Source organism: Oryzias latipes, chromosome 8 (assembly GCF_053564925.1).
Source record: "Oryzias latipes strain Hd-rR chromosome 8, Olatipes_Hd-rR_3.1".
Classification (NCBI taxonomy): Eukaryota; Metazoa; Chordata; class Actinopteri; order Beloniformes; family Adrianichthyidae; genus Oryzias; species Oryzias latipes.
Window position 1 is genome coordinate 9129103 of NC_136244.1, and position 22805 is coordinate 9151907.

At 39.6% G+C, this 22805-nt stretch overlaps 2 protein-coding genes across 3 annotated transcripts; both read right to left on the reverse strand.

Moving 5' to 3' along the window:
- Window positions 1-1826: 1826 nt before the first annotated feature.
- znf598 (zinc finger protein 598) lies at window positions 1827-14383 on the reverse strand. 2 transcript variants are annotated; one of them, XM_011478435.4, is made up of 12 exons: window positions 13965-14383; window positions 12913-13025; window positions 10942-11071; window positions 10419-10630; window positions 10119-10336; window positions 9952-10045; window positions 9629-9819; window positions 9385-9457; window positions 7931-8802; window positions 6393-6558; window positions 2863-3010; window positions 1827-2791 (listed from the first exon to the last, which is right to left on the reverse strand). In XM_011478435.4, exons 1-12 carry the CDS (start codon window positions 14130-14132, stop codon window positions 2423-2425), a joined length of 2754 nt encoding a protein of 917 aa, XP_011476737.1. In that variant the 5' UTR covers window positions 14133-14383; the 3' UTR covers window positions 1827-2422. The 2 variants fall into 2 exon arrangements, with proteins under 2 accessions (XP_011476737.1, XP_011476736.3); XM_011478434.4 differs by lacking the exons at window positions 12913-13025; window positions 13965-14383 and adding an exon at window positions 11450-11919.
- Window positions 14384-17665: 3282 nt separating this feature from the next.
- On the reverse strand, window positions 17666-22269 carry slc25a17 (solute carrier family 25 member 17). The gene is made up of 9 exons (XM_023957711.2): window positions 22090-22269; window positions 21628-21688; window positions 21457-21523; window positions 21188-21339; window positions 19958-20074; window positions 19567-19715; window positions 19182-19277; window positions 18991-19076; window positions 17666-18363 (listed from the first exon to the last, which is right to left on the reverse strand). The coding sequence occupies exons 1-9, from the start codon at window positions 22144-22146 to the stop codon at window positions 18210-18212; spliced, it is 939 nt and encodes a 312-aa protein (XP_023813479.1). The 5' UTR covers window positions 22147-22269; the 3' UTR covers window positions 17666-18209.
- Window positions 22270-22805: the final 536 nt, after the last annotated feature.

Sequence of the window (22805 nt, forward strand, 5' to 3'; positions counted from 1 at the left end):
TTGGAAGGTGTTTGGGCTCTTCATTGTAAACTTTCTATGTACAGAGATGTGTGTAACTGTCTATTACCTGAATGTTTCTGAAGTGCAGTCTGACTGTCACACCAATAAAGACAAAAACATGTTTTAGACTGCCCGTTTCTCTGATTTGTAGGTTTTTTAAAAGGAAAAATAAATACATGCACACAAAAAATTTAGTTAGAGGTTAGATCAGCGGTTCAGCTCAGGTAGCGCGGCTAGTCTGCAGCCCCCCCCCCCCCCCCCTTTGACTTTAATCATACACATTTATCTTTAAACTAATATAAACATATGCATTTTTTTTAATTTATTCATCTTTAAATCTACTGGTACTGTTCTCGCGATGCATCAATTCACCTTCCTGATTTTGTATAAACCTTAATTTTTGGGTTACTGTGCAACAACAAAAAAATAATAATTAAGAACAATACTTTTTTAATTTGCCAATAAGCATGTAACGGAAGAAAAACCTTTCAGTTGGCTTTTACTAAGCCTGGTGTAATGTAATAAAACAAAAAACCCTTAAATTTAGCACAATATTTGGCACTTTCATATAAACATACTATGCAGTAGGAAAGCTACAATGCAACAATTTACATGAATGAAATACACCCTTGCCCCTTTTAATATTTACATTTTAATAAATTATTCCTCTAAAATAAGTTCTGCCATCTCTAATAATGTAAATCTTACATAATTGTGCATTATTTTTGTGCGATGCATGCGCAAATTTTGTGGCTTTCCACAACCACTCCACATATGTCTAACAGACTTATCACAGATGTACCACCGATGCATAACTTTTATATCGCATACATATCACGTTCAAGTTGCGTAATTGAGGCACGAATCACTCATGAATTGCATATAAACACCGCAATTAGCATGCACTGTTCATGTTATACATTAATTTACATGTTCTTTGCATGGTTCATTCGTGCTTCTTCCACAGTTTTAATGTGGTTCATTCGAGATTCATCTGTGAAAATTTCACGTAAAGACAACAACATTTTACATTTTTCTACGGATTTTCATGTATGATCAATTTTCATCTGGGAAATACACACGTAGTGGCTGTGTGACATTGCCTTCAGATATAATCTCTTAAACTATCATGTTTCATTACAGAAAAGCTTTATAATGTACTTTTATCTTCATTTTATTGTTTTTTGTTTTAAAGGTGCCACAATGATACTAGTGGTAAATTATAATTTTTTCATAATTGCTTTTTTTTCACAAGTTACTTTTAGCATCAGAGTCTGTATGTTTTCTAATTTTGGGTTGTTGTTGACTTCTTCGGATCTGGGCGCCATTCAAAGTGGCTTGCTCCTGCCAGCATTAGTGTGAGAAGCTCAGACTCCTAGTCAGAGTCTTTAAAGCTTACCTGATATGTAAAAAATAAAAATTAAAAATTTTTAAGCTCAGGCTCAACCAAGTCAAAGTTCATCAGTAAACTCAGGCCAAGTTAAACCTCCCTCTTGGTAACCACAGAGTGTACAAACAAGCCCCATAATTCCAATGAAATACTCAGCATTTACAATAATAAAAGGCACGTTAACATCGTTTTAAATTCAGTCTGACTGACGCCGTTGAACGTGTAATCACTGACCTGCTGTAACCAAACTGGTAGAAACAGTCATTCTCTTGAAATCTGTCTTTACTAATCACCTCAAATGAAATCAGACTGAGTGGATTTAACATATTCAAAGTCAATTTCTTTAGTATGGACAACTGCAAGAAATGTTGTACTGTATTAGCCATCAAGAGGACTCTTATCAAATGTCTTTGAAAAGAAAGAAAAAACAAAAGTCTGAATTTCATTGATTTTTTTTTATTTTACTTTTCATTTGAAATGTGCAGTGCAAGAGCCCTGATGAGCCTATCAATCAAAGAAAAACATTTCTGATGTTTAATTTGAAGACGAGAAGATTACAGGTAAATTTCAAGTATGAAACTGAAGTTTGTTCTGATTTCCAAACAGCTTCGTCCCCATCTGACGAGCTAACAATCTGTCCACTCAGAGAACGCAGGCCCGACAAGAAAAGTCGTGAAGATTTACACAGAGCATTTGAAAGGCTGATGGTTTTCTACTAAAGCAGCACCACTAGGACACATGCACTTTGTTCAAATGCTGATGTGTTGACTAATGAAAAAGCAAAATAAGACAGTTTCAGTTAAGGAGCAAAGTGCTGTAGGAGGAGACACCATTTGTAAGTGTCAAGTTGAAGCATCTGCAGGAGATGAGAAAAGATGGAGCCAACACCACCCACCTGTAAACCACACACACAAACCAATCCCTATGGTCCTTAGAGCACTAATGCCCCAAACCAGCGTCTTTCATCTTGAGAGACAGACCTTTAACCTCTTTGGGATTTGCCTGGAAACGGGCTGTTGCCCCCCATGTGCTTCATCTGATGATGCGACTAATTGACTGCAAGGAGGGGAATTCTTCATTTTCTGTGATGTGCAGGGTCTTATGGGAGTTAAAGTCCTTGGGGGCAAGTACCTGTCTGCAAGTGGGGCAAACCTGGCAGTCCAGTTCGGCTGCGGTGTTAGCCGCCGAATGGGGTGTGTGCCAGGCATTGTTCCTGTTCCTGTTTTTCCTTCCTCTGCCCGCCTGCCTCTCCACAGCCTTGCAGTCTGCGTGGGCTGTCAGCAGCTCCTGCTGCTTGGTGGTGTCGGGCAGTAGTACCAGCAGCTCGTTGAAGATCCTGTTGAAGTTGTCTCCGAGTAGGTCCTCGCAGCAGCAGTGGTACTGTGCCGCTGAGATCACACTCTAGACGCAGAATAAACGCAGAGATTAGGGGAGTGATCAAAGTGCACGGAGGCTTTTATCTGGGCTGGTACCTGTCTGAATTGAGCAGAGTAGTTTTTGAACTGGTTGAACTTGGACTCGTCGTTGTTGAGGTACTTTTTAATGGACTGGATGAGCTCCAGGTTCCTCTGCTGGAAGTCATCTGGGACCAGGTAACCACTGCTTAACGCCTTGGGAGCGCTGGAGATTGAACAGACATCATAACAGGGGTCTACAACTGTGACAACAATAAACACTTGATCTGTCTGTTTGTATTTTTTAGATTTGAGAGGGAACAATGGGTTTGACTGACAATCTCCTTTTGCCTTTGTTTCTGTGTTAAGGCCATACACAAAGGTCATATTGAGTTCATCATTCACTCTGCGTACACACTGATGTATGCAGATGTCTGTCGAGGGTTTCGGCAGACATCTTTATGTGAATTCTGTTTTGAATTGTTGAAAAAGGGTCCATTCAGGCAGCACTGTTACTGTGACCCCGCCCACCTGTGATAAATAATGCCACTTTTCCATGTCAGCCTTTAATGAACAGGCAATTCAAATCAATGCGCACCATAAAATGGTAAATGGCATGTACTTGTATTGCGCCATTTACCTTCCTCTAAGGCCCAAAGCGCTTTACAGACACACACACACATTCACACACACACACACACACACACACTGGTGACGGCTCTGCTGCCGAACACTGGCGCCTTTTTTAGTGACCTTCCACCAGAGGCAAGGAGGAGTTCCGTGCCTTGCCCAAGGACACTTTTACACATGTGCGGGTGTGGCAGGAACCGAACTTCCCTTCTGATCAGAGGTCGACCGCCTTATCGCTGCCCCACGTACCACAGAAGTTCTTGTTTCAAACAAACATAGTTGCAAAACTACTTTAACTTGATGTGACAGTGTGGCAGCGTCAGCTGGTGGTGGCATCCACACTGTTATTTATTTTATGTATAAGACTGTTTCCTGTGACCTTACCTGTGGACTAATGGAGATCAACGCCCAGTAGGAGGGGCTTATGGGTTAAAAGGAAGTATCACAGGAAGTGAAAATGGAGAGAGAGACAGGTGTCACGACCTGATGTGCCCTGCGTGGAGCAGTTGTAGTGCTCGGGTTCTTGAATAAATGAAAGAACGTTCCCACCTTGACTCCTCTGCATTATTTCCCGGCGGGACCCACGACACTTTGGCCTATTTTCCTTATGCATTATTGTTATGAAAGCTAAATGTGTTTATGAAAGCTATCTGACCTGCCCTTTGTGAATTAAATAAATTTCAGATATATTGAACATGTTTTTGTATTTTTTTTGTATTAGTTCACATCATAGTTGGTGATGTCACAGTTGTTAAGGAGAAAATTTTAACTTGGTACTTCATGTCATACACATTGCTGACCCCTGCAATGAGTTATATAGGCTAGAGCAATGAGTTATATCACTAGAGGAGACGTCACGTGGTTCCTCATGGGAGGAGAGCACCGCCATCGTGGTGATGTCAAGTCACTGCTGCAGTGCATGCATGTGAACACATTTTTGCAAAATACCAGTTCATTGTGCAGGTTTCAACTGCCAAAATCTGAGAAATGAGTCCACGAAGGAGGAAGGCATAACATTTCACAGGTATGTTCTATAATTTTTTTTCTTTTAATGCTGCAGGGCCTTCATTAATAGTACACATGTTGACATGCATGATGCTGCAGGGCTATTAGCAACATGTACGTATAATCTGCTGTCGACATAAATGTAAACTTTATTGTGTTAAACCTATATACAGTATACTAGGACTACGCTATTATAGTTATATAAATTTTTGTACATTTCTGATATTTCTGATAGCTAAGTGGGCCTTAGCTATCACAAGAGCTAACCCATATGGATCACTGTGGTACCAACTAGTAATACAGTCTGGATATGTTCAAAACATTTCGTGGAACCAGATTTTGATAAGACCGGCCAGACTGTTCGCTTGAAACTCGGCACCATACTATCTGTGTTACACCAAATTGATCATTCACATGAATCAGTAAATCTATTGTTTTTCTTTGTTTTTTGTTTTTTTCTTTATTAGGGTAAATCTGTTGATGACTTTTGGATTCATTGTTGACATTGATTCATTATTATTATTGATTTATTGTTATCATTTATTATTAACAATTGATTTATTATTATTGACTTATTGTTGGGCTTTTCTAAATAATTTAAATTCCATGTCAGAGGTCTAAAACTTCTACATTTTTAAAAAATATTTTTAAAAATTCTTTGTGATCATTTTTTTTATTTGTTAGAAGTCCTGCAACTATGCATTTTTCATTAAAGTTTGAGCTTTTAAGGCTAACTGTTTCTCTTATTTAGCAAGAACAAATGATGTATAAATATCAATTATATACATATATATTATATATTTATCTATATGTATAAATATATAGAAATAATAATATATATAAATTATATAAAAGCTACTTAGATGCCACTAAAGGCTATAGAAAGCATTATCATGTGGGCGCCGATGACCTCACCAAGATGGCGTCGCACTCTGCCACTGTCGGCCAGGGGTCCCAAGCGGGCGTGTCTCCTCTAGCGATATAACTCATTGGGCTAGAGTAGTTACACTAGCTTGTTGCGTAAGCAAAGGTTGGACACCATATTGGATAGGTGGAGATACCGGCTCACAGGTGTGCTACAACTGCATAGACAGCAGGGAAAACAAGATAGTGACTTTCCTTTACTGTCACAACAGTGAATTTTTAGGCTGATCTTGTAGTCTATTCAAAGTCAGTGGTAGCATTATACTTCAAAATATTTCCACGTTCTCTAGCAGGACCAATCTTTTTTGGTTTTTTGGAGGATTGCCTGCTGAATTGAAGCATATTACTAAGCAGAGAAAATGAAACTAACCAGGATTCCCTCAGTAGCGGCGAGCGAAGACCGCCAGGTGCACACCCTTCACAGCGGTGCGTCGCAACCAGCCTGACAAGCCCTGGCCGCCCCGTGTTTTACAGGGAAGGCCCCCAGAACCTCACTGCACCGGGACCGTGGACAGAAGTGCTCACTGCGACCTCTTTCCCGTCCACGGGGCCCCCCAGACTGGCACAACTGTTACCATATACATTGGGCACAAAGCTGTCTGCTGCGACGTTGGCTACCTACCGACCTGTTTTGAAACACAGACTGAGGAGTCTAACAGTGTGTGTAAATCTTAGTATGTCTGTAGATTTAAATAAAATCGCAACCATTTATTAGGTATGCATTGCATTATATATATATATGTCCTATATTATGCAGTAATTTTTCATAGAAAAGTTTCAAATGTCCATCTGTTGCACATTACTACCATGACATGAGTCTTATTTTTATGATAAGAGTTTTTTTCTTTTTAAAATCAGACCAAAATTAAGCATTTTATGGTCATTTTACTGTAACTGCTAAGCCTCGTCTTATTGTTTACAGACCTTTCCAATATGGCGTCGCTCTTTACGCATCTTGGGCTAGCATCTCTAGCCATATAACTCATTGGACCCCTGCATTAAAGCATTAGCTTAAACGACACATCAAGAGAAGTTTCAGATCTGCTGACCTGTTAACTGCAGAGGGTGCAACCTCCACCACATTGCTGTTGAGGGGGATTCCTGTGAAGCCTGGAGGCGGCTTTGGGGCAGCGATTCCCAAACCAGGTGGAGGTGGGGGCATTGGTAAGGCTGAGGGGGGCACGGAGGCTGTTAATGGGAAGGAGGCCCTGAAACCTGACAGAAGAAAACAAAACAAAACAGTTTGAGCTTCCACTTCTACTGAAAACCTGTGTAAGAATCAATAAAGCATCTTAAATATTTCTATTTACAGGGAAAACAGACAAGAGCTCCAAAAAGAGACTTAAAGCACTTTGCATCATGTAATAGGTTGGAAGTCCGCCAACGTCCACTATCTACTTTATCGAATCTGTTTTTTAAGCGATCAGCCTAAGGTTATGTTAAACATAACCCAGAAAAAAATAAATGCTACGACAATGGGCAACCTCTGGTCCCCAAATATGAGGGATGCTGTCCATTTCTGTGTTTGTTCTTTCAAAGAATAACGTTTCGCATGTTGTCGTTTACAAATTGAGAATTCATTAGCAATAAAAACCTGATGTCAGGTGAGTTTTATTGTGATGCGTTCACATCTAACGAGTCTGAAAACTTTATTTGGACAAACCAGATAGCAGAACTAGCAGAACATTAGAAGCAGCTAAAATCCGTGGTCTCCAACCTTTTACAGGTCACGTACTGGTTTAATGTCCATGTTGTCACGGTCCGGTCTGTACAGGGCTGAAGGTGGTGTCTTATTTATTTTTTCTGTCATCCAGTTTTCCTTAATTTGAGGATAAAGTTTATCTTCATCCTAAAATATCGGAAGCTGATTTAAATTTTATTAATACACTAGATTTCGCATTTAGATAAAATGTGATATTTTTCCTTAACCCGTAGCTCCTAAAGTAGAAGCTAAAATATCAGTCTCATCCGACAACTAGTATTTTCTAAATAGAATATGAAACTTAAATCCACTGTTTAAACAGCTTTATTACTCTGACAGTTGATTGCTCAATATTATGCATTAATATTATGGTGTGTGGTAACAACTGTTGTATTAAAATCCATTTTTGAAGTACAGACTCCTGTTTTGTCTGTTAAATGAAGATTTCTTTTATTTTGAAGTCAAAGCCTCTTCTGTTTCCTCACTGGCTCACTTTTCTGCAAAAAAGAAACTTTCCAAATAAATTAGTTTATTGTCAAACTTTGCTAGCTTGGGCTTTTTTAATTTAGCTGTCTGTGAAGCCGTTTTAAGAAAGAAGCAGATGAATTTTCAACACGTGACTGAGTGAGTGACCTGACATGCATCAAGAAAAAGTTTAAAAGAGAGTCAAGTAATTTTCCAAAATCTCCTTCAGACTCAATTATACATAAAATAAAAAGTTCTTATTTTTTCTCTGCGCCCAGGTACCAACTGACCGGTGCTGGTCCGGTTCCCACTGTCTTAAAGTGTTGATCACATTAGAGTTTATCAAATTATTTAGTATCAACAAATAAACAGATGGAAAAGAAAGATATTTATGAAATTATTTAAAGTTGTGAAGCTAACCTGGAGGTGGTTTCTTAGTCGCGAGGGCCGGGAATTCCTCCTCCTGGTCTGGGGGGGGTTCGGTGCTTGAGACTGGGATTAGTAGCGGGTTTTCTTTGCCAACACTCTGAGGCGGATCGGGATATCCATTTGCCAACCTGCTCATCTCTGCCGGGGCTGTAACGCTGGAGTTCGGTTTGTTCCGCGTTTTCTCTGGGAGGTTTTCCTTCTGGGCAGCTGTCTCCACAGAGATTGGATTCACATCAGCAGTCATGCCAGGAGCTGTGAACGCAGACGTAGAAGCAGCACCTGCATTCTTCTGCTTTTTCTTCTTGCTGTTTTTGGGTGCAGGGGAGTCTGCACTGGCAGTGGAGTTTGAAGGGGGGGCGTGGACAGTCGAGGATTTGCTGTTGTCGGTTTTGACAGTAAGAAGCGAGGAGATATCCAACATGGTGGGGACTGAGCGAAACTCCCGCTGTGTCATCCCACTGCTCTCATCATCAGAGAGAGAAGGAGAGTGGCGAGAAGCCGCTTTTATGTTCTCGCCGACTTTCTTTTTCTTGCGCGATGATACAGAGTTTGATGAAGAGAGGAGCTCAGGCCCAGAAGTTGATAATGAGACAGGAGGGGTGGGTCTGGAGAATGGCGGAGGATGAGTGATGGGTGCAGCTACAGCTGTATGGTTGGACCATGCAGAACTGGTGCTTGCCGCAGGTTTGCGGGGGCGGACTTTGGGAACAAGAGCGGGAAAATCCTCCTCTTGAAAAGATGAAGTCTTCCTGGGCTGGGCGGAGTAGGCGGGGGTCATCGGGGCTGAAACGGCAGCAGCGGAGAGACTGGGGTACTCCTCCTCCTTTAGGGTTGCAGCACCTCCCACAGAAGCAGGCTTCACACTAGGAGGGAAAAAAGCCAAATGTCATACTTTTTGCACAAAAATAAATAAGCCTCTGAGAGGTGGGCAGGGCCGATGGCATGGGGCAACCCTGCCCCCCTTTCAGTTATGAGAGCTTGCCATTTCCTCGTTCTCCCTCTAGCTTACAGCCCCTCACAATCCCAATTTAACATTTGGGGGTGCAACAAAAATGGCAAGCAATATTGGAGCCATCCAGTCGTACAGTTTTGATCCAGATGCCAGAGCCAGACTTCTCCCTCAATTCAGTAACTTAGCAACCACTGTTAGTTAAAACACCACACAGTTTTCCACACAAGAGTCTTCTACAAGTGGATGATGCAGCAGAGCAGGGAGCTTGTGGCCTGACCAATGTATTTTCTCCGTCACAAATACAATCTTTTTCCAACTGCATTTTTTTTGTCTGCTCCTGATTCACCACAATTTGAATAAAGAAATACTCAGAAATGCAACTTTAAAGTTTTCGTTTCCTTATATATGTCCCCAGTGATCAGAAAAATGCAACAACAACACCATGTTCAAAACACAATTTTCATCAGAGTGGGTCTTTAAGGCTGCAGTTTACCTGGGGATTAAAGCTGTGGCTCCTAAAACTGGAAACTCATCATCACCTGGATTGGAGCTTTTCAAAGTTTTCACTATCAAAAAAAAAATAAATTCAAATTTTAGAACAGCAGCTTCAGCACTATAATTTTAAGATGGCAATAACAAAGAAAGTTGTGTATTTCAATTAAATATTGGTAAAGTTGAATTAAAACTTAAAACAAAGCAGGCATTTTATCCTCGTTTATTTATTTATTTTGTTTTACCTGGAGGTCTGTTAACTGTCTTGTGTCCAGTGTTGGCTTTGGGCTCCTCTGGTTCTGTTCTGTCGACCCGGTCCTCCCTGCAGTGTTTGGGAGTGCTCCTCTCTTGCACTGCAGCTCTCTCCGCCTGCCTTCGCATTGCCATGGAGGCTCTCAGAGCAGCCTCCACCTGCCTGTCCTCCTCTTCTCTTTCTCTGCTCGGACAAAACGAGCAAAAATCGAATACAGAAACCAAAATGATCTTGAGATTTTGACTGACTAAATGAGATGACATTTAAACAATGGTTGAGTGGAACAGAATGACTGAAATGGTCATTTGAACTCACCTGGAGTACCTCCAGCTCTTCTGACCTCCTGGCGGCCTTCCTCTTCCTCCACGATTCTGCCTCATTTCCTCATAGTCCTCGCCTGTCAGCATACCTACATGGATGAACACGTTACCTTTATTGAGTCATTTTAGAAAGTTACACATGATGACAGCGTGGCAACCAACCTTCGTTCCTCCTTTGTTGTCTCGTGGCGTAGTTAAACTGCAGCTCGATCTGGCGGTTCTGCCGCGCCTCAGCTCTATTCTTGCTATGCGCTGCGGCCTTGTGGGCTTTGTAGTCGATCTCAGAGCGGAAGGCGTGAGTAAACTGTTCGGTGGCACACCGACCTTCCTCGCACAGATAGTGACTCTCCCTGAAGTGTTCGCTCAGATACTGGTAGTCACTGTGGACAAAAAAAAAGTTGTAATTTTGCATAAATAAAATCAGAAAGAGCAGAACGCGCAGCCTTTTCTTTAAATAAAAACCTGTAATATTCCTGAGAGCCATCGGCATCACAGAAATGGCAGAAATAGTGATCCCTGCGCAGGTGCTTCAGCAGCTCATCATTATCGAGGTAACGGTCATCACAGAATTTGCAGAGTGGGTGTCCTCGGTGGCTGGTGTCATCCGTGTCGCCATGAGCTCTGTGACGAGCGAGCTCCTTACGATTGTACCATTTCCGTTCGTGAGAAAAGATCTGGTGAGAAATCAGAATTTTTGGCTGAAGAGTTGAATAGGAAAAACTAAGAACTGATTTTTAAAGATGAGTAAAAGAAATGGACTTTTGAGAATGATCTAAATATAAAATATTTTATATTTTCCTGCAAATCTAAAGTCATGTTTGGTGCATCCAATAGAAAATGTTTTGTGATTCTTAGAATGTTGAAAATACCATGTAGTCAAATTTTGATGCTTTAAGATTTTCCAAAAACAAAAAGTTTTACCTAACATGTCAAAACTAACATAACCTCATCTTTAAGGTAGATATTTGACCCGGTAGAATTTTACCTTAAGATGTTTTGTGCAGAGTTTGCAGCAAAACAGCTCATGCTGCTTTCTCATGTGCTTCTCCAGCTCTTCAAACGTGCAGAAAATCTTGGGCTCGGGGCAGCGGGGGCATTCTGAGAACAACAGACGCCTGATTTTGGGGGAGCAGATAACAAAAGAAAAACTTCTGTTAAAATATAAAGATGTAAAAAGCTAAATGTATATTAAAGCAGCTGAGTAATAGTACAGAAGCTGTGATATATTGATTAGCAAAAACTGGAAAACATCAACAGGAACATTAAAATATGAATATTTAACAGGAACAACAAACAAACGTCTCTGAACTGACACTCTTGAGAGAATCATCTCTGTATGTGTCAAACACAAGGATGATTTCATCAAAGTCTTGTGTAAGGAACATTTGCCTGTCATTGAATCGTTCACTAAGATGTTTGACTGTCACCATGGTTGCTGGTTTCTTGGCCATCTACCATTCCATCTACCAAGGCTATCTTGTGACTTGGAGTACCTGGAATGATGCACATTCAATCTCTTGGCTGCTGCTCTTCCTGTAACACTTCTAGGCGACCTCGTAGGCGACTTGATAAGGAGGTGCATCAACTTTGATTTTTCCAGGCATGGCAGGATTGTACCATCTGCAGCAAAATGGGCTCTTGGTGTCAGAGTAAACTCATAGTTTCCAATGGCTTCTTTCTGGTTGATGTCTCTGCTGGACCTGGCGAGGACCATCAGTCTGCCATTCATGTCCTTGGTCTCTTTTAGATCCAGATTATAGTCTAGCAGTTTCACTGTAGTTTTATGTTTTGCAGACAGGAACATCTAGTTGTTCTCCTTCTTTACAGGTGCCCATATGCTGACATCTTCATTGATTTGCTCTGTAACATAGTCTTCATACAGTTTTTGACCAGTCACATCTGGATTCAAGATACTTGGTACATACTCATAAGGGATGTAAGCATGAATCCAATGTTGATTAACTTTTTTTTTTTAAGCAAGTGTCTATTCGCACGTAATTTTTGAAATACGTGCGGCCAGCCCTGAACTTTTTTCTTGACCTAGAACAGTGCTTCTCAATTAGTGGGGCGTGCCCCCATGCGTTGCCAGGGGGGACGCGTACTAGTAGCGGTTTTAGGCACAGAAAATACGGTCAATTGCCCGGGGCGCAAATTTAACGGGGGGCGGTGGCGGCAGCAACTCAGTGCTTGGAAAAAAGTTCTGCGCCACTATTGGTTTCCTATATCTGTTATATCTGAGTGTTTGTAACAGCCTAAAACCTGTGAAATGCCGTCCCAGCAGCTGCGCGCTCCTGTCTTTGAGAAGTGAGCGAGAAGGAAAAAGGGAGGGATAGTGCGGTCAGGCTGCGAGGTGGAACAGCGCACGGAGCACAGCCTCGATTGCACAACACCAGGATCATCTCCTGGTGTTGAGATTTTTTTCCCAGTCACTTTAAGCTTCTTTTCTGTTTTAGACTATAACAGGGTTTCTTTGCGGCAAAATAAAGTTAATATTTCTTGAAAGTGGATTTATATTGCTTTTTTCATTTGTTGATGTAAAAAGATACAATTTTAGGTATACCTACAGAATTTTTATAGATACTGATCTTATCTATAGTCAATGCGGCGAGTGGGGGCGCGAAACATTTTCGTTTTCCTTGCAAAAAATAATTGAGAAGCACTGAGCTAGAGGAAGGATTAAGGTTAGGATTAGAGTTGTGGTTAGGGTTAAACCACCAAATAGTACCAGAGCGCGCCTGTTTCTGCAGCTCACCGCTCCTCCAGAGGATGGATCAAATGGAGAGAACACATTTCACACACCTAGGTGTGTGACACATAATAGGACTTTAACTTTAAGATTAATTTTATATACATGCAACAACAACATGCAACCTTGGATGCTAACACATAATACTGAGAAAATTAACATCACTGTGTCAAGAAATCAACAAAAAGCAAAACAAGAGTCATCTCATACCTGTACTGTGAATAGATCATCTCGTCCCCAAAATAAATATCATATGTTTTTTCACAGGGGAAATTCTGATACGATAGAGACTGAAAAGCCTCCAGTTTTTTCACAAACACCACCTATAACAGAAAGAGACAAAGAAGATGGGAAAGGTCACTAGCAAACATACAAAGAATCCTACATCAGAAGCAAAATATCGTTCTTCAGATGTGCAATTTCTGTTAAAGGGCAGAATATAACTTGCTGGGTTTCTTGATTCAAATTTGCAATGGAATCGAGATCTGGATTTTGGATTATTATCATTCTACATACGCTTATAATGGATTTATAAATGTTCCAAGTATAAGTTATTTAAGGGTCTTTCTTTTAACATATCTGGGTTTTATGACTTTCCTATAGACCACGTGTAGCTCAAACTAATGTCAAACAGCTGACCGTTGGAGCACAGAAAAGCTCTCCTAGCAGCAAACAATCATAACCACTAACCGGAAGTTAGAATCCCTAGCAAATTAAAAGCCTTTCTATATAGATAGATGTGTGGGACATAATGTAAGACCTAGCGTTCATTTAACCTAAACGACAATATGGGTTTCTTATCAAAAATGTACATCCGATATGTGGCAAAATGGAATGATGTTTTCAATCCTGGTGGTTGAAAACATACCTTTACTTAGTACCTAGCCACGGGTTGACAAATTAAACAAACAAAATTATAAATTAGTTAGAAAGTTAAACAATAGTGTCCTTATAGAGAAAATACAGCAAATTACGCCGATTATTGTAGACTACTTTATGTTAAACACTGGACTGACACTGACAGTGGGATGGGATGTTAGCATTAGCTTGATTGGCTAAAGACTACGAAGATAAACTGTTACTTTGGTTTAACGAATGTATGGACCAACATTTCTCGTTGAATGAAAAGCTTTTGTTTTTAAACAGATGCTAACACCGAACTAACATTAGAGCTGTGATTCCCCCTTAAAAAAAGCACTACTCAGCTGTATGGCCTGTCTAGCTTAGTCGGACCTCGAGTTAAAGTAGAAGGGACCACGAACCTTGTCGAGCTCCTCCCGGCAGACAGCGCAGTATTTCTGCTCGCACAGCACCCTCATCTTCGTCGAGCAACGATAGCAAACTGGGTGATCACATTTTCCCAAAGCAAATATTTCAACGTCTTGACAACACAAGACACATGTCTTTTCTGGGTCTTTTGCTGGATCCATGTTGGTGATAAAGGCACAACTCAACGACTAAGGAAGTCCACAGCCGATGAAATGCTTACGTAATTACGACAGCGCGAACTATTGCCGGCTGACGCCGGCCGGGGCACGGACGACCTATAAACGATATGGACGTCACAAACTTACGGACACCGGATGTTGCTTTACCCCACCCTGTCATTATAGATCTACATAAAATATCTTGACTGATCCACGTGTGGAGTGAAGTGTGCCGTCCTGTGTTTGCTGACGGTGTAGTTTAAAAACGCTCACGTGTTTCTTTTTTACATCTAGGATTATAGAGAAAAATTATGCTCTGTTAGGTTCTTTATATGTGAATTTTTTTTTTACAAATCTTAAGAGTTTGCTGCAAAGACAATGTTATATGTTTTTATTCTAAATGCATTTTTTATGGGCAAGAACTTCATATTTAAAGACCCACTCCGATAAACAAAAATGGTGTTCAAACATGTTATTGTGGCATTTTTTCATTATGGAGGACATGCACCAAGAAAATTAAGCCTAAAATATAATTTGGGACTATTTCTTTATTTCTAAGAAATGTAAATGTGAGTCAGGAGCAAGTAAAAAAAAGTTGCTTGAAAAATATTGCATTTGAAGCTATTACGGCAATTAGAAGCTATTCGCACCATTCTGAGGCATCTGCTTCTTGCAAACCAACAGATCCATGTACATCTTTGTTGTCCTCGTGTGAGCTGGGATCTGGTTAAAAACTTTACGTCTGGATAGCTCCAATATTGCTCATTTTTGTTGCAATGTTCGATCAAGGTTGTGAGGGGCTGTAAGCTAGCAGAAGAACATGTAAACAGATGGATGATGGGAAATGAGCCCAGGCTTTCTCAGTGCCAACATTCCCACCCACAACTCCAAGGTCAAATAAACTCTTGCCTCTCTGCAGAAAGTATGTCCTAGAAAATGACACAGTTTTTTTTCCCATTTTGCCTGAAAACGGCATAATCACAATTAAAAGACACTGGTAAAACGTTTACAATAGATCAAAAGATGATTGGAGTGGTTCTTTGAGTAGATATTATTTGAGCTTGTGCTGGACAAGTGTACTCAGCCAACCTAACTACACACGGTATTCTTCTGTCTCATTGTTGTGTGCTGGTTTTGTCGAAAGGGGTAGAAGTAACCAGATTACAATTTGTATTCAGTAGTAATTTGGTATCTTCAAAGTCATGCCAATAACAAAATGAGTTTATGCTTTAAAAATCTTGTTAACCTTAATAAATGATGGGAATCTGCTTTGTTTAAGCATACAAATGATAATTAGTAAAAGCTGTTTAAAGACCCACTCTGATGAAAATTGTCTATCTAGCTAGGGTCCGTTTTTGTTTTTTTTTAACATTTTTTTAACAACTTTAGGCATTTTTCCTATGATGGTGGTCATATATTAAGAAAATTACGTTTAAAATGGCATGTTTAATGTATTAATTGTTGTGAATCAGGAGCAGACAAAAAAAATCTTTCAGAAAAATACAAACTCTCTTAAATGTGGTGTGCCTCAAGGTTCCTTGGCCCCTTGCTTTTTAAAACCCTTGTGCTATCCTAGGCACTTTAACATTGGGAGTTGGATCATCTAGACCAACTAGACAGTGCTCTGAACCTTTTTTCTTCAATGATTTGTGAACCTCACTGGTGTTCATGGATTACATGAAATTTTTCCACCTTTATTATCCACCTTTGTCATGGTAGGAATAACACGTCAATGTAAGGGTGGGGTCATCTAAGATAGCACAAGGGTTACCATGCTTCCTCTGGGGAATGTCATCAGAAGCCAAAACATCAGTTATCATAGCTATGCTGATGATACCCAGCTGTACATAGCTATCTAGCTAGGGTCCGCCCACCACTCTCTCTTGCTAATATGGAGATGCCAATGCATGCTTTTATCATCAGTAGAATTGATTATTGTAACACCCTGCTTGCTGGTTTTCAAAAACATTAAGAACCTTCAGCTCATCTCTGCTGCACGAGTTCTTACCAAGACCAGGAGGCGGCCTCACATCACCCCAATTTTAAAAAACCCTTTTGGCTCCCCATAGGCTTCAGGATCGATTTTAAGATACTTTAAACAATTTTTAAATGTCTTAACGGTCTCGTGCCTTCTTATTTATCAGATCTTGTAGTAAAATATTAACCCTCGCGGAACCTGAGATCCTCGGGCGCTGGTCTATTAACCATTCAACCTGTAAAAACCAAAACCAATGGAGAGGCCGCTTTTCAGCACTATGACCCCTGTTTGTGGAACAGTCTGCCAGAGGACCTGAGAGCCGCAGAGAGCATTAATGCTTTTAAGAAAAGGCTCAAGACCTATCTGTTTAACCGGGCTTTTAGCTAATTTTACTACTTTTATTATTTCTTTTTCTCATTTTATTTAAAATTTGTATTTATTTATCCATTTTATCCTGTTTTATGAATTTTAGGTTATCAATGATTTATTTTTATTTACTTGTTTTCAATGTTTTATTGTTTATTTGTTTATTGCTTTTATCAGTATGTTTTACTCTTTAATTCTCATTTTTATTTTTGCTTCATCAGTTGGATCTTCTCGCTCTGGGTCGGCTGCTGTTCAGCCGCTGCAGCTCTAGATGGGGGGCCTGCATTGCCGCCCTGCTGTGGTGGGGCTGGTCCCCGCCTGTGATGCTGCATTTTATGCAGCTTTTCACAGAGAGGGAGGTTCCAATTATTATTAGCGTTTCCAATGACAAACATTTGGTTCTCGTGCTCAGCCTATTTCCTATTTCTCATTGTCTTTCCCCATCAGTTAGGGGGTGGGAGGTGTGAAAGGGTTGGGGGGTTGTGTGTAGGTACGGGAGGGGGCTCTTTTAATTTTCGTGCTTGTTTTTATATATTTATTTTCTTTTGTTTTAAGGTAAAGCACTTTGTGTTATGCTTTCATAGGAAAAGTGCTATATAAATAAAGTTTTATTTAAATTGGTTTGCTGCGCACCAATAGTCCTGCCCACGATTCAAAAGCCAATTTCTAATAAACTATTGCCACTTTGCCGAAACTATGTCCTAGACAATGACAGGTTTTTTGTTTTGGGCTAAAAATGGCATAATCACAATTAAAAGACCACTGAGAATGCTTTTAATATAGATCAGAAGATGATGGTCTGATCTTGAAAGACAAGAGCAGCTGGATGAAGTGGTAAAATGTCCTTAAGAGGTTGTGGAAGCTGGAAAATCAGATTACTGTGTACATGTAAACCTGTAAAATGCTCCACTGGTAACCAGGTTTTCTCTAGGAACCAGCAGACAGAGACTGTGTGCAGTTGTAGATTCAGAGCATGTCCCATAGGTGGCAGCCTAAGATTATTGTAAAATGTTATGCTTGGAAGTCAGAGAATTTGAGACAAATAATGAAGAGCCTTGAGTGGGATGTCTTGCCCAGTGACACAGCGACGGTTGGCTGGGGATTGAGCCACTGCCCCTTCAGTCATGGCCGACTTGCTCAACCACCTGAGCCACTGCCGCTGTAATACTCATGTTTGATTCTATAATGAAAATTCTTTAGTTTCATTGCTTTTAATCTTTATTGGAACACTTTTAATATTCAATATTTGAACATTTGTGACTAAATAATTTATTTTACTTATGCTTTATTGTAACAAAACACCATCTCATCCCCCATGTTGGTAAATTTTATGCTCAAATCAATGTTTGCTGGGTTAGTCAGTAGCTAACACAGCAATTTCCTTTAAATTTAAGATAAACTAAGACAGGAAAGTGTTTTTATAAGTTTTAAGCAACTAATGATAGCACGTGTACGATAAAGGCCTGTAAGAAGATCACTGATGCTGCAACAGGTATAAAAAGAAGAAAGTATTCAACATTTTTTGTGTAATCATGTTTTTTTCACCTTTTTGTTAAAAAATTACAAATCAACTCAAGCATTAAAGAACAAACTCACTTAAAAAAAACAACAGTTTTTTTTACTATTAGGACCACAGGATTTGAATTTCGATCACAGGAATTTTAAGTAGATTTAAAACATTCATCACAGTTTTCCTTAAGTGGTCGAGTGTCCAGGATTACTGGGTGTCCCGACGACTAGCGTTTCTTGAGATGGCTGTTGCCGAGTCCCATGACTCTGAAGGTGAAGCTGACGATTTTCTCGTAGAGAAGAAACATGAGAGCAGCAGTCAACACGGTCTGCAGAAGTTTGGCTTCCAAGCCTTTAAATATGCCCAGAATGCCATGCTTCCTGCACAAGAAAGAAAAGGTTAAAACAGCAAATCCATATTAAACTGAAGCAATTTAAACTGCATGACAACAAGAAGCGAACAGTTAAGCAGAGCAGCCTTCTTTGAGCATCTGAAGGTATTCGCACTGGATGACTCTGATCTACAAAACTCTTTTTGATCTTGTCCCAACTTATAGCTTTTAATTCTGCTGCATCTTCTGCCTAGAACACCTTACAGACTGAAATGAAGGTGTCTAATTTTATTCCTCTCAATCTTAAAAAAAAAAAAGTCTTTGGAACAGCGCCTATGTTTCTGATATCACTATCTCTCTATATCTATTTATATATATATATATATATATATATATATATATATATATATATATATATTTATATATAATATGTCTTGTTAATAAATGTCAAATAAAAGACAATGTCTGCGGAAAAAAAGATGGGATTTGGGCAACACGTCAAAAACCATTAGCTCCACCTTCATTTGAATTTCCTGGGAAGTTCCTTACAGATGCAACTTCCCACAAGTGTTACACAACTTTCATCTTTGCTTTTTTCACTTTCCTTTTAAACCTCTGAAAAACAACTGAAAAAAAGGATGTCAACTGTATATCAGTCTAATTTGACGAAACCCACCTTGCTTTATTGACCAAAAGAGTCTTGATGGTCCTCAAACTGGACAATAGTTTGGATTTTTCTGTGGGTGTTCTGCACTGACCAAACTGTGTAAAAGCAACAAGAAAAACACACATTTGAGGGGAAAATAAACTTTTTGGTGAAATCTCTTTTTTTTTTCTTTTGACATAAAGACATTCACAGACACTTACCCTCAGAATGGACTGTACAGTTTGAAGTGGATATGTTACAGTAGTGGAAACAGCTTTGGCAATAGCCCCGATTACAAAAACCTCCAGGGATAAAAGCTTTGGGCAAAAGAAACAGACTTTATGACAAAAAAGATGTGGAGGATTCAAACACCCCTGCTAAAAAAGTAAGCAACATTCTTTCCCTCTTAACTGTAAGCACATGACAGTCTAGGACTATTACCGGTATTATGTTTCACCTGTGGTGCTCTAGTGTACCACAAAAATTGCTCCATACTTTCAAAAAGTAACAATAAATCTATGATCCACTCAAGGGATGAAGACTGAATATCATGTGTCTTCTTATCTACAAAACCTCAGAATGTTCAAATCCGTTTAAGCCACACACCTCCCTGGAAACCTCTCTTCTGAGCCACCTCTTCAGAGTTTCATAAATCATGAATTGGATGGCGGGGTTCAACACAAGCAGCAAAGAAGGGAAGGTGCCATTCCACAGTGCTCCAACGCCTTCCTCTTGGATGATTTGTGCAAATGCATCTGGACAAAGCCAAAAGTGCAATTTGAGAAATGGGTGAAAAAAAACACAAAAAAAACCTTCATGCCTATTGATGCAAGAATGTATCAAACACCTTTAGCTCCAAATTTACAGGTACTTTAATTTAGCCTCAACATGAAACCAAAAACATAAGTGAAATTTTACTTTTACATAACTGGTAATAAATTCAGGTGTCAAGGGATTAACAAATGTAAAGGAACTAATCTAGCAAACAACTTCTTACCCAGAATCCCAGAGTAGTTGGTGGGTCTTATGTCTGTGTTGCGAAACTTGGAACCCTGAAGCTTGAGCCTGGTATTCACCACCCACAGTGGGGTAGTGACCAGTACATTTACTACGCCTGGAGAGATAACATCAGTCAGGGCAAAGATTCACTGTGCTGCTGTAGATTTTCCAGTTTAACTCACAGCAACTTGTGGGTGAACATGTTCTCTGAAAACCTGACAATGACTCTTAAAAATGCAAATAATCAACTTTGAAAGGGCCTAAATCATTTTCTTAACCGGAAGTAAAATGACTCGATCTCTGAGGCACTGGTTGATCACCGCTAGCTCTGTGGAAAAGGTGTGTGTGTTAGTGGTGGGGGCGGTGCTGGGAGCGCAGACTTTTTCTGGAATGGGATGTTCCTCACTTTCATAAGTATAAATGTGAGAATCCACTTCCATGGATTGTGAGGGGCTGGTCCTCACAGTGCAGGTTTTTACTCTGAATATTTTTAAGGCAAACCTGCCACTCATTCTTCGAGAATTCCAACCCAAAGTAGCTTTTTGGAGCTCTTGTCATATTCAAAATCTGGCTCCAAGTTTTCAATAAATGGAGTTTTGTTGCCGAGAGCAAAGGTTGCTAAAAGAAAACTCAGAAATGGGCGAATGGTTTAAAATACCACTTTGGGGTTATTTTTGTGAGGAATTAACATTATAATACACTTAAAAGCTCAAAAAGTTGATTTAGCATCATATAAGCTCTTCATATGTTATGCATTGATGAAGTCAGGAAGGCATAAAAACTAGAGACACAGATATCAGTCTAGTCAGAGGCTACATTCAAATTCCCTCACTACTCCCCAATTTCGAAAAGACTTTATAGTGCAAGACTATCTAGTGTGCTGAATTTAACATATTTCAAACACATGCTTACTATTTACTTTTTTTAAAACAGCAAATGTGACATCACTGATTTGCCAAAGGAAGAACCTAATAAATTGTGGTGCATTGTGTTCTATATTGAAGTAGTGAGCATCGACACACAGTAGGTTTTTGCAGAGACTTCTGGGAAATTTCTAGGCAACTGGATTTTGGAATTGTGGATAGGGACACCCCAAAAAAATGTTGACCGCAATATATATTGCATTGGATTGTCAGGAAGTTCGGACACAACCTGAGACTCCAAGATTAAATGGAGTGGCGTTTCACCAAAGCTAGGTTTTTTAGGTTTTGTTCAGTGGCCATCTCACCTGCAGCGATGCCTGTGATCAGGTCAGTGCTGGACGTTGAAGGCCTTCCCTTCAGCAGGCTTGCTTTGAGGCAGTGATAGCAGTAGAAGTAGACAAAGTTGGAGCAACACAGGCTGCAGATGACAGGGAACCAGCCTCTATAGGGGGCTAGCCTGCAGACAAAACACAGACTTTTATTCACTTTTTAAATAATCTGTATTAGCCTATTACAGACACAAAACTTGTCTTAAGTTATCAGAATGACACACAGAGGACATTATTTCACTCACAAGCCTTCTTCTCTGACTATGTCTTTCAGAATAGCTAGAGTTGATTTGGCTTTCCTGTTTTCATCCACTAAAAACAAGCAAAGGACAAGCTGTTTTCATGAAAATGTTAGGTCTCAACTAACACAAATGCATCTACAGTCTTTGTAACGTAACATTTCTGCTGTTCCTTACCCTGAAGTCGCAGCCTGGTAGTATCAAGGGGGAAAAATAGTGTCATTGAAGCCACACTTCCCTAAAGCAAGGACAAAATTTAGTTAACTTCTTGAAATTCAGAAGAAATAAAGTTTGTGGACAAAATCAACATATAGTGCTTAAATAGCACAGGGAAATCAACTATAAAGAACTTTTATTAAAGAGAATTGAATTAATTGCCCAAATCAGACATTTACCATTCCAGTACTGACAAAAAAGTCATCTGTCAGCTTAATAGATTAACATAAAGTTACTTTCTCTTTTGTTACTTTTGTAACCCCACCCGCCTTTTGCAAAAATGTACAATTCATAGTTCTATGCTCCTTTCTGTGTTTGTCATGACATGCTCTGAATAAAGTATTTTAATAGGTCTGTACTCTGTTACAATACTGCAGTTAGTTGCATTGTGAAATCCAAGTCAAGCAGGTGACGCAAACTTACCACGGCTCCCGCTACAGCATGAACGAGGCTCTCGTACGAGAAAACTTCGGAAGCCATCGTCTCGGTGGTTTGTTTTAATACTAGGTCCTGCCCGGAGGAGCACAAATATAAATCGTCTTATTATGAGCGCATTTCTGGTGTTACTATGGCCGTTTCCGCTGTTAGCTTTATTGTTCGTACGTCATTTCCTTTTCTTTGGATTTGCATAACGGGTAATGTAGTTTGATGAAGAGTGCACGCGCAAACAAAACATTACATTTTTGGGGATGATAGCTCATAGCCAGTATTTTATGCACATGACGTGAATCCTTACTTGTTTTCTATTTATTGAGGTGTTTGTAAAATAGAATGAAAATGCAGGAAAAGTGTTCTAAATTAGCTTAGTTAGATGAAGCGTTAATAATTTTGCTACAACTTTATATAATTTTAGGTGGTAAAAGTAAAATTGCTCTTAACACAGTTTTGAAATATATATTATGGATACAGACAGGATTTTATAAGTATTTAAACAACTCTAAATTAAAATGGTTACGAAAACAATTAAAAATAACAATTGTATTTAACCCATTTTTGGTTCATATTTAATGCAACAATTACACTTACTGCAGGTTTTCAGTTTAAATGTGTAATAGCAATTTTTACTAATACTTAGTAAGCCGGGAACGTTTTGGGCCGGTTTTACAATGTACTGTACTTATTTATCTTCAAAACAGTTT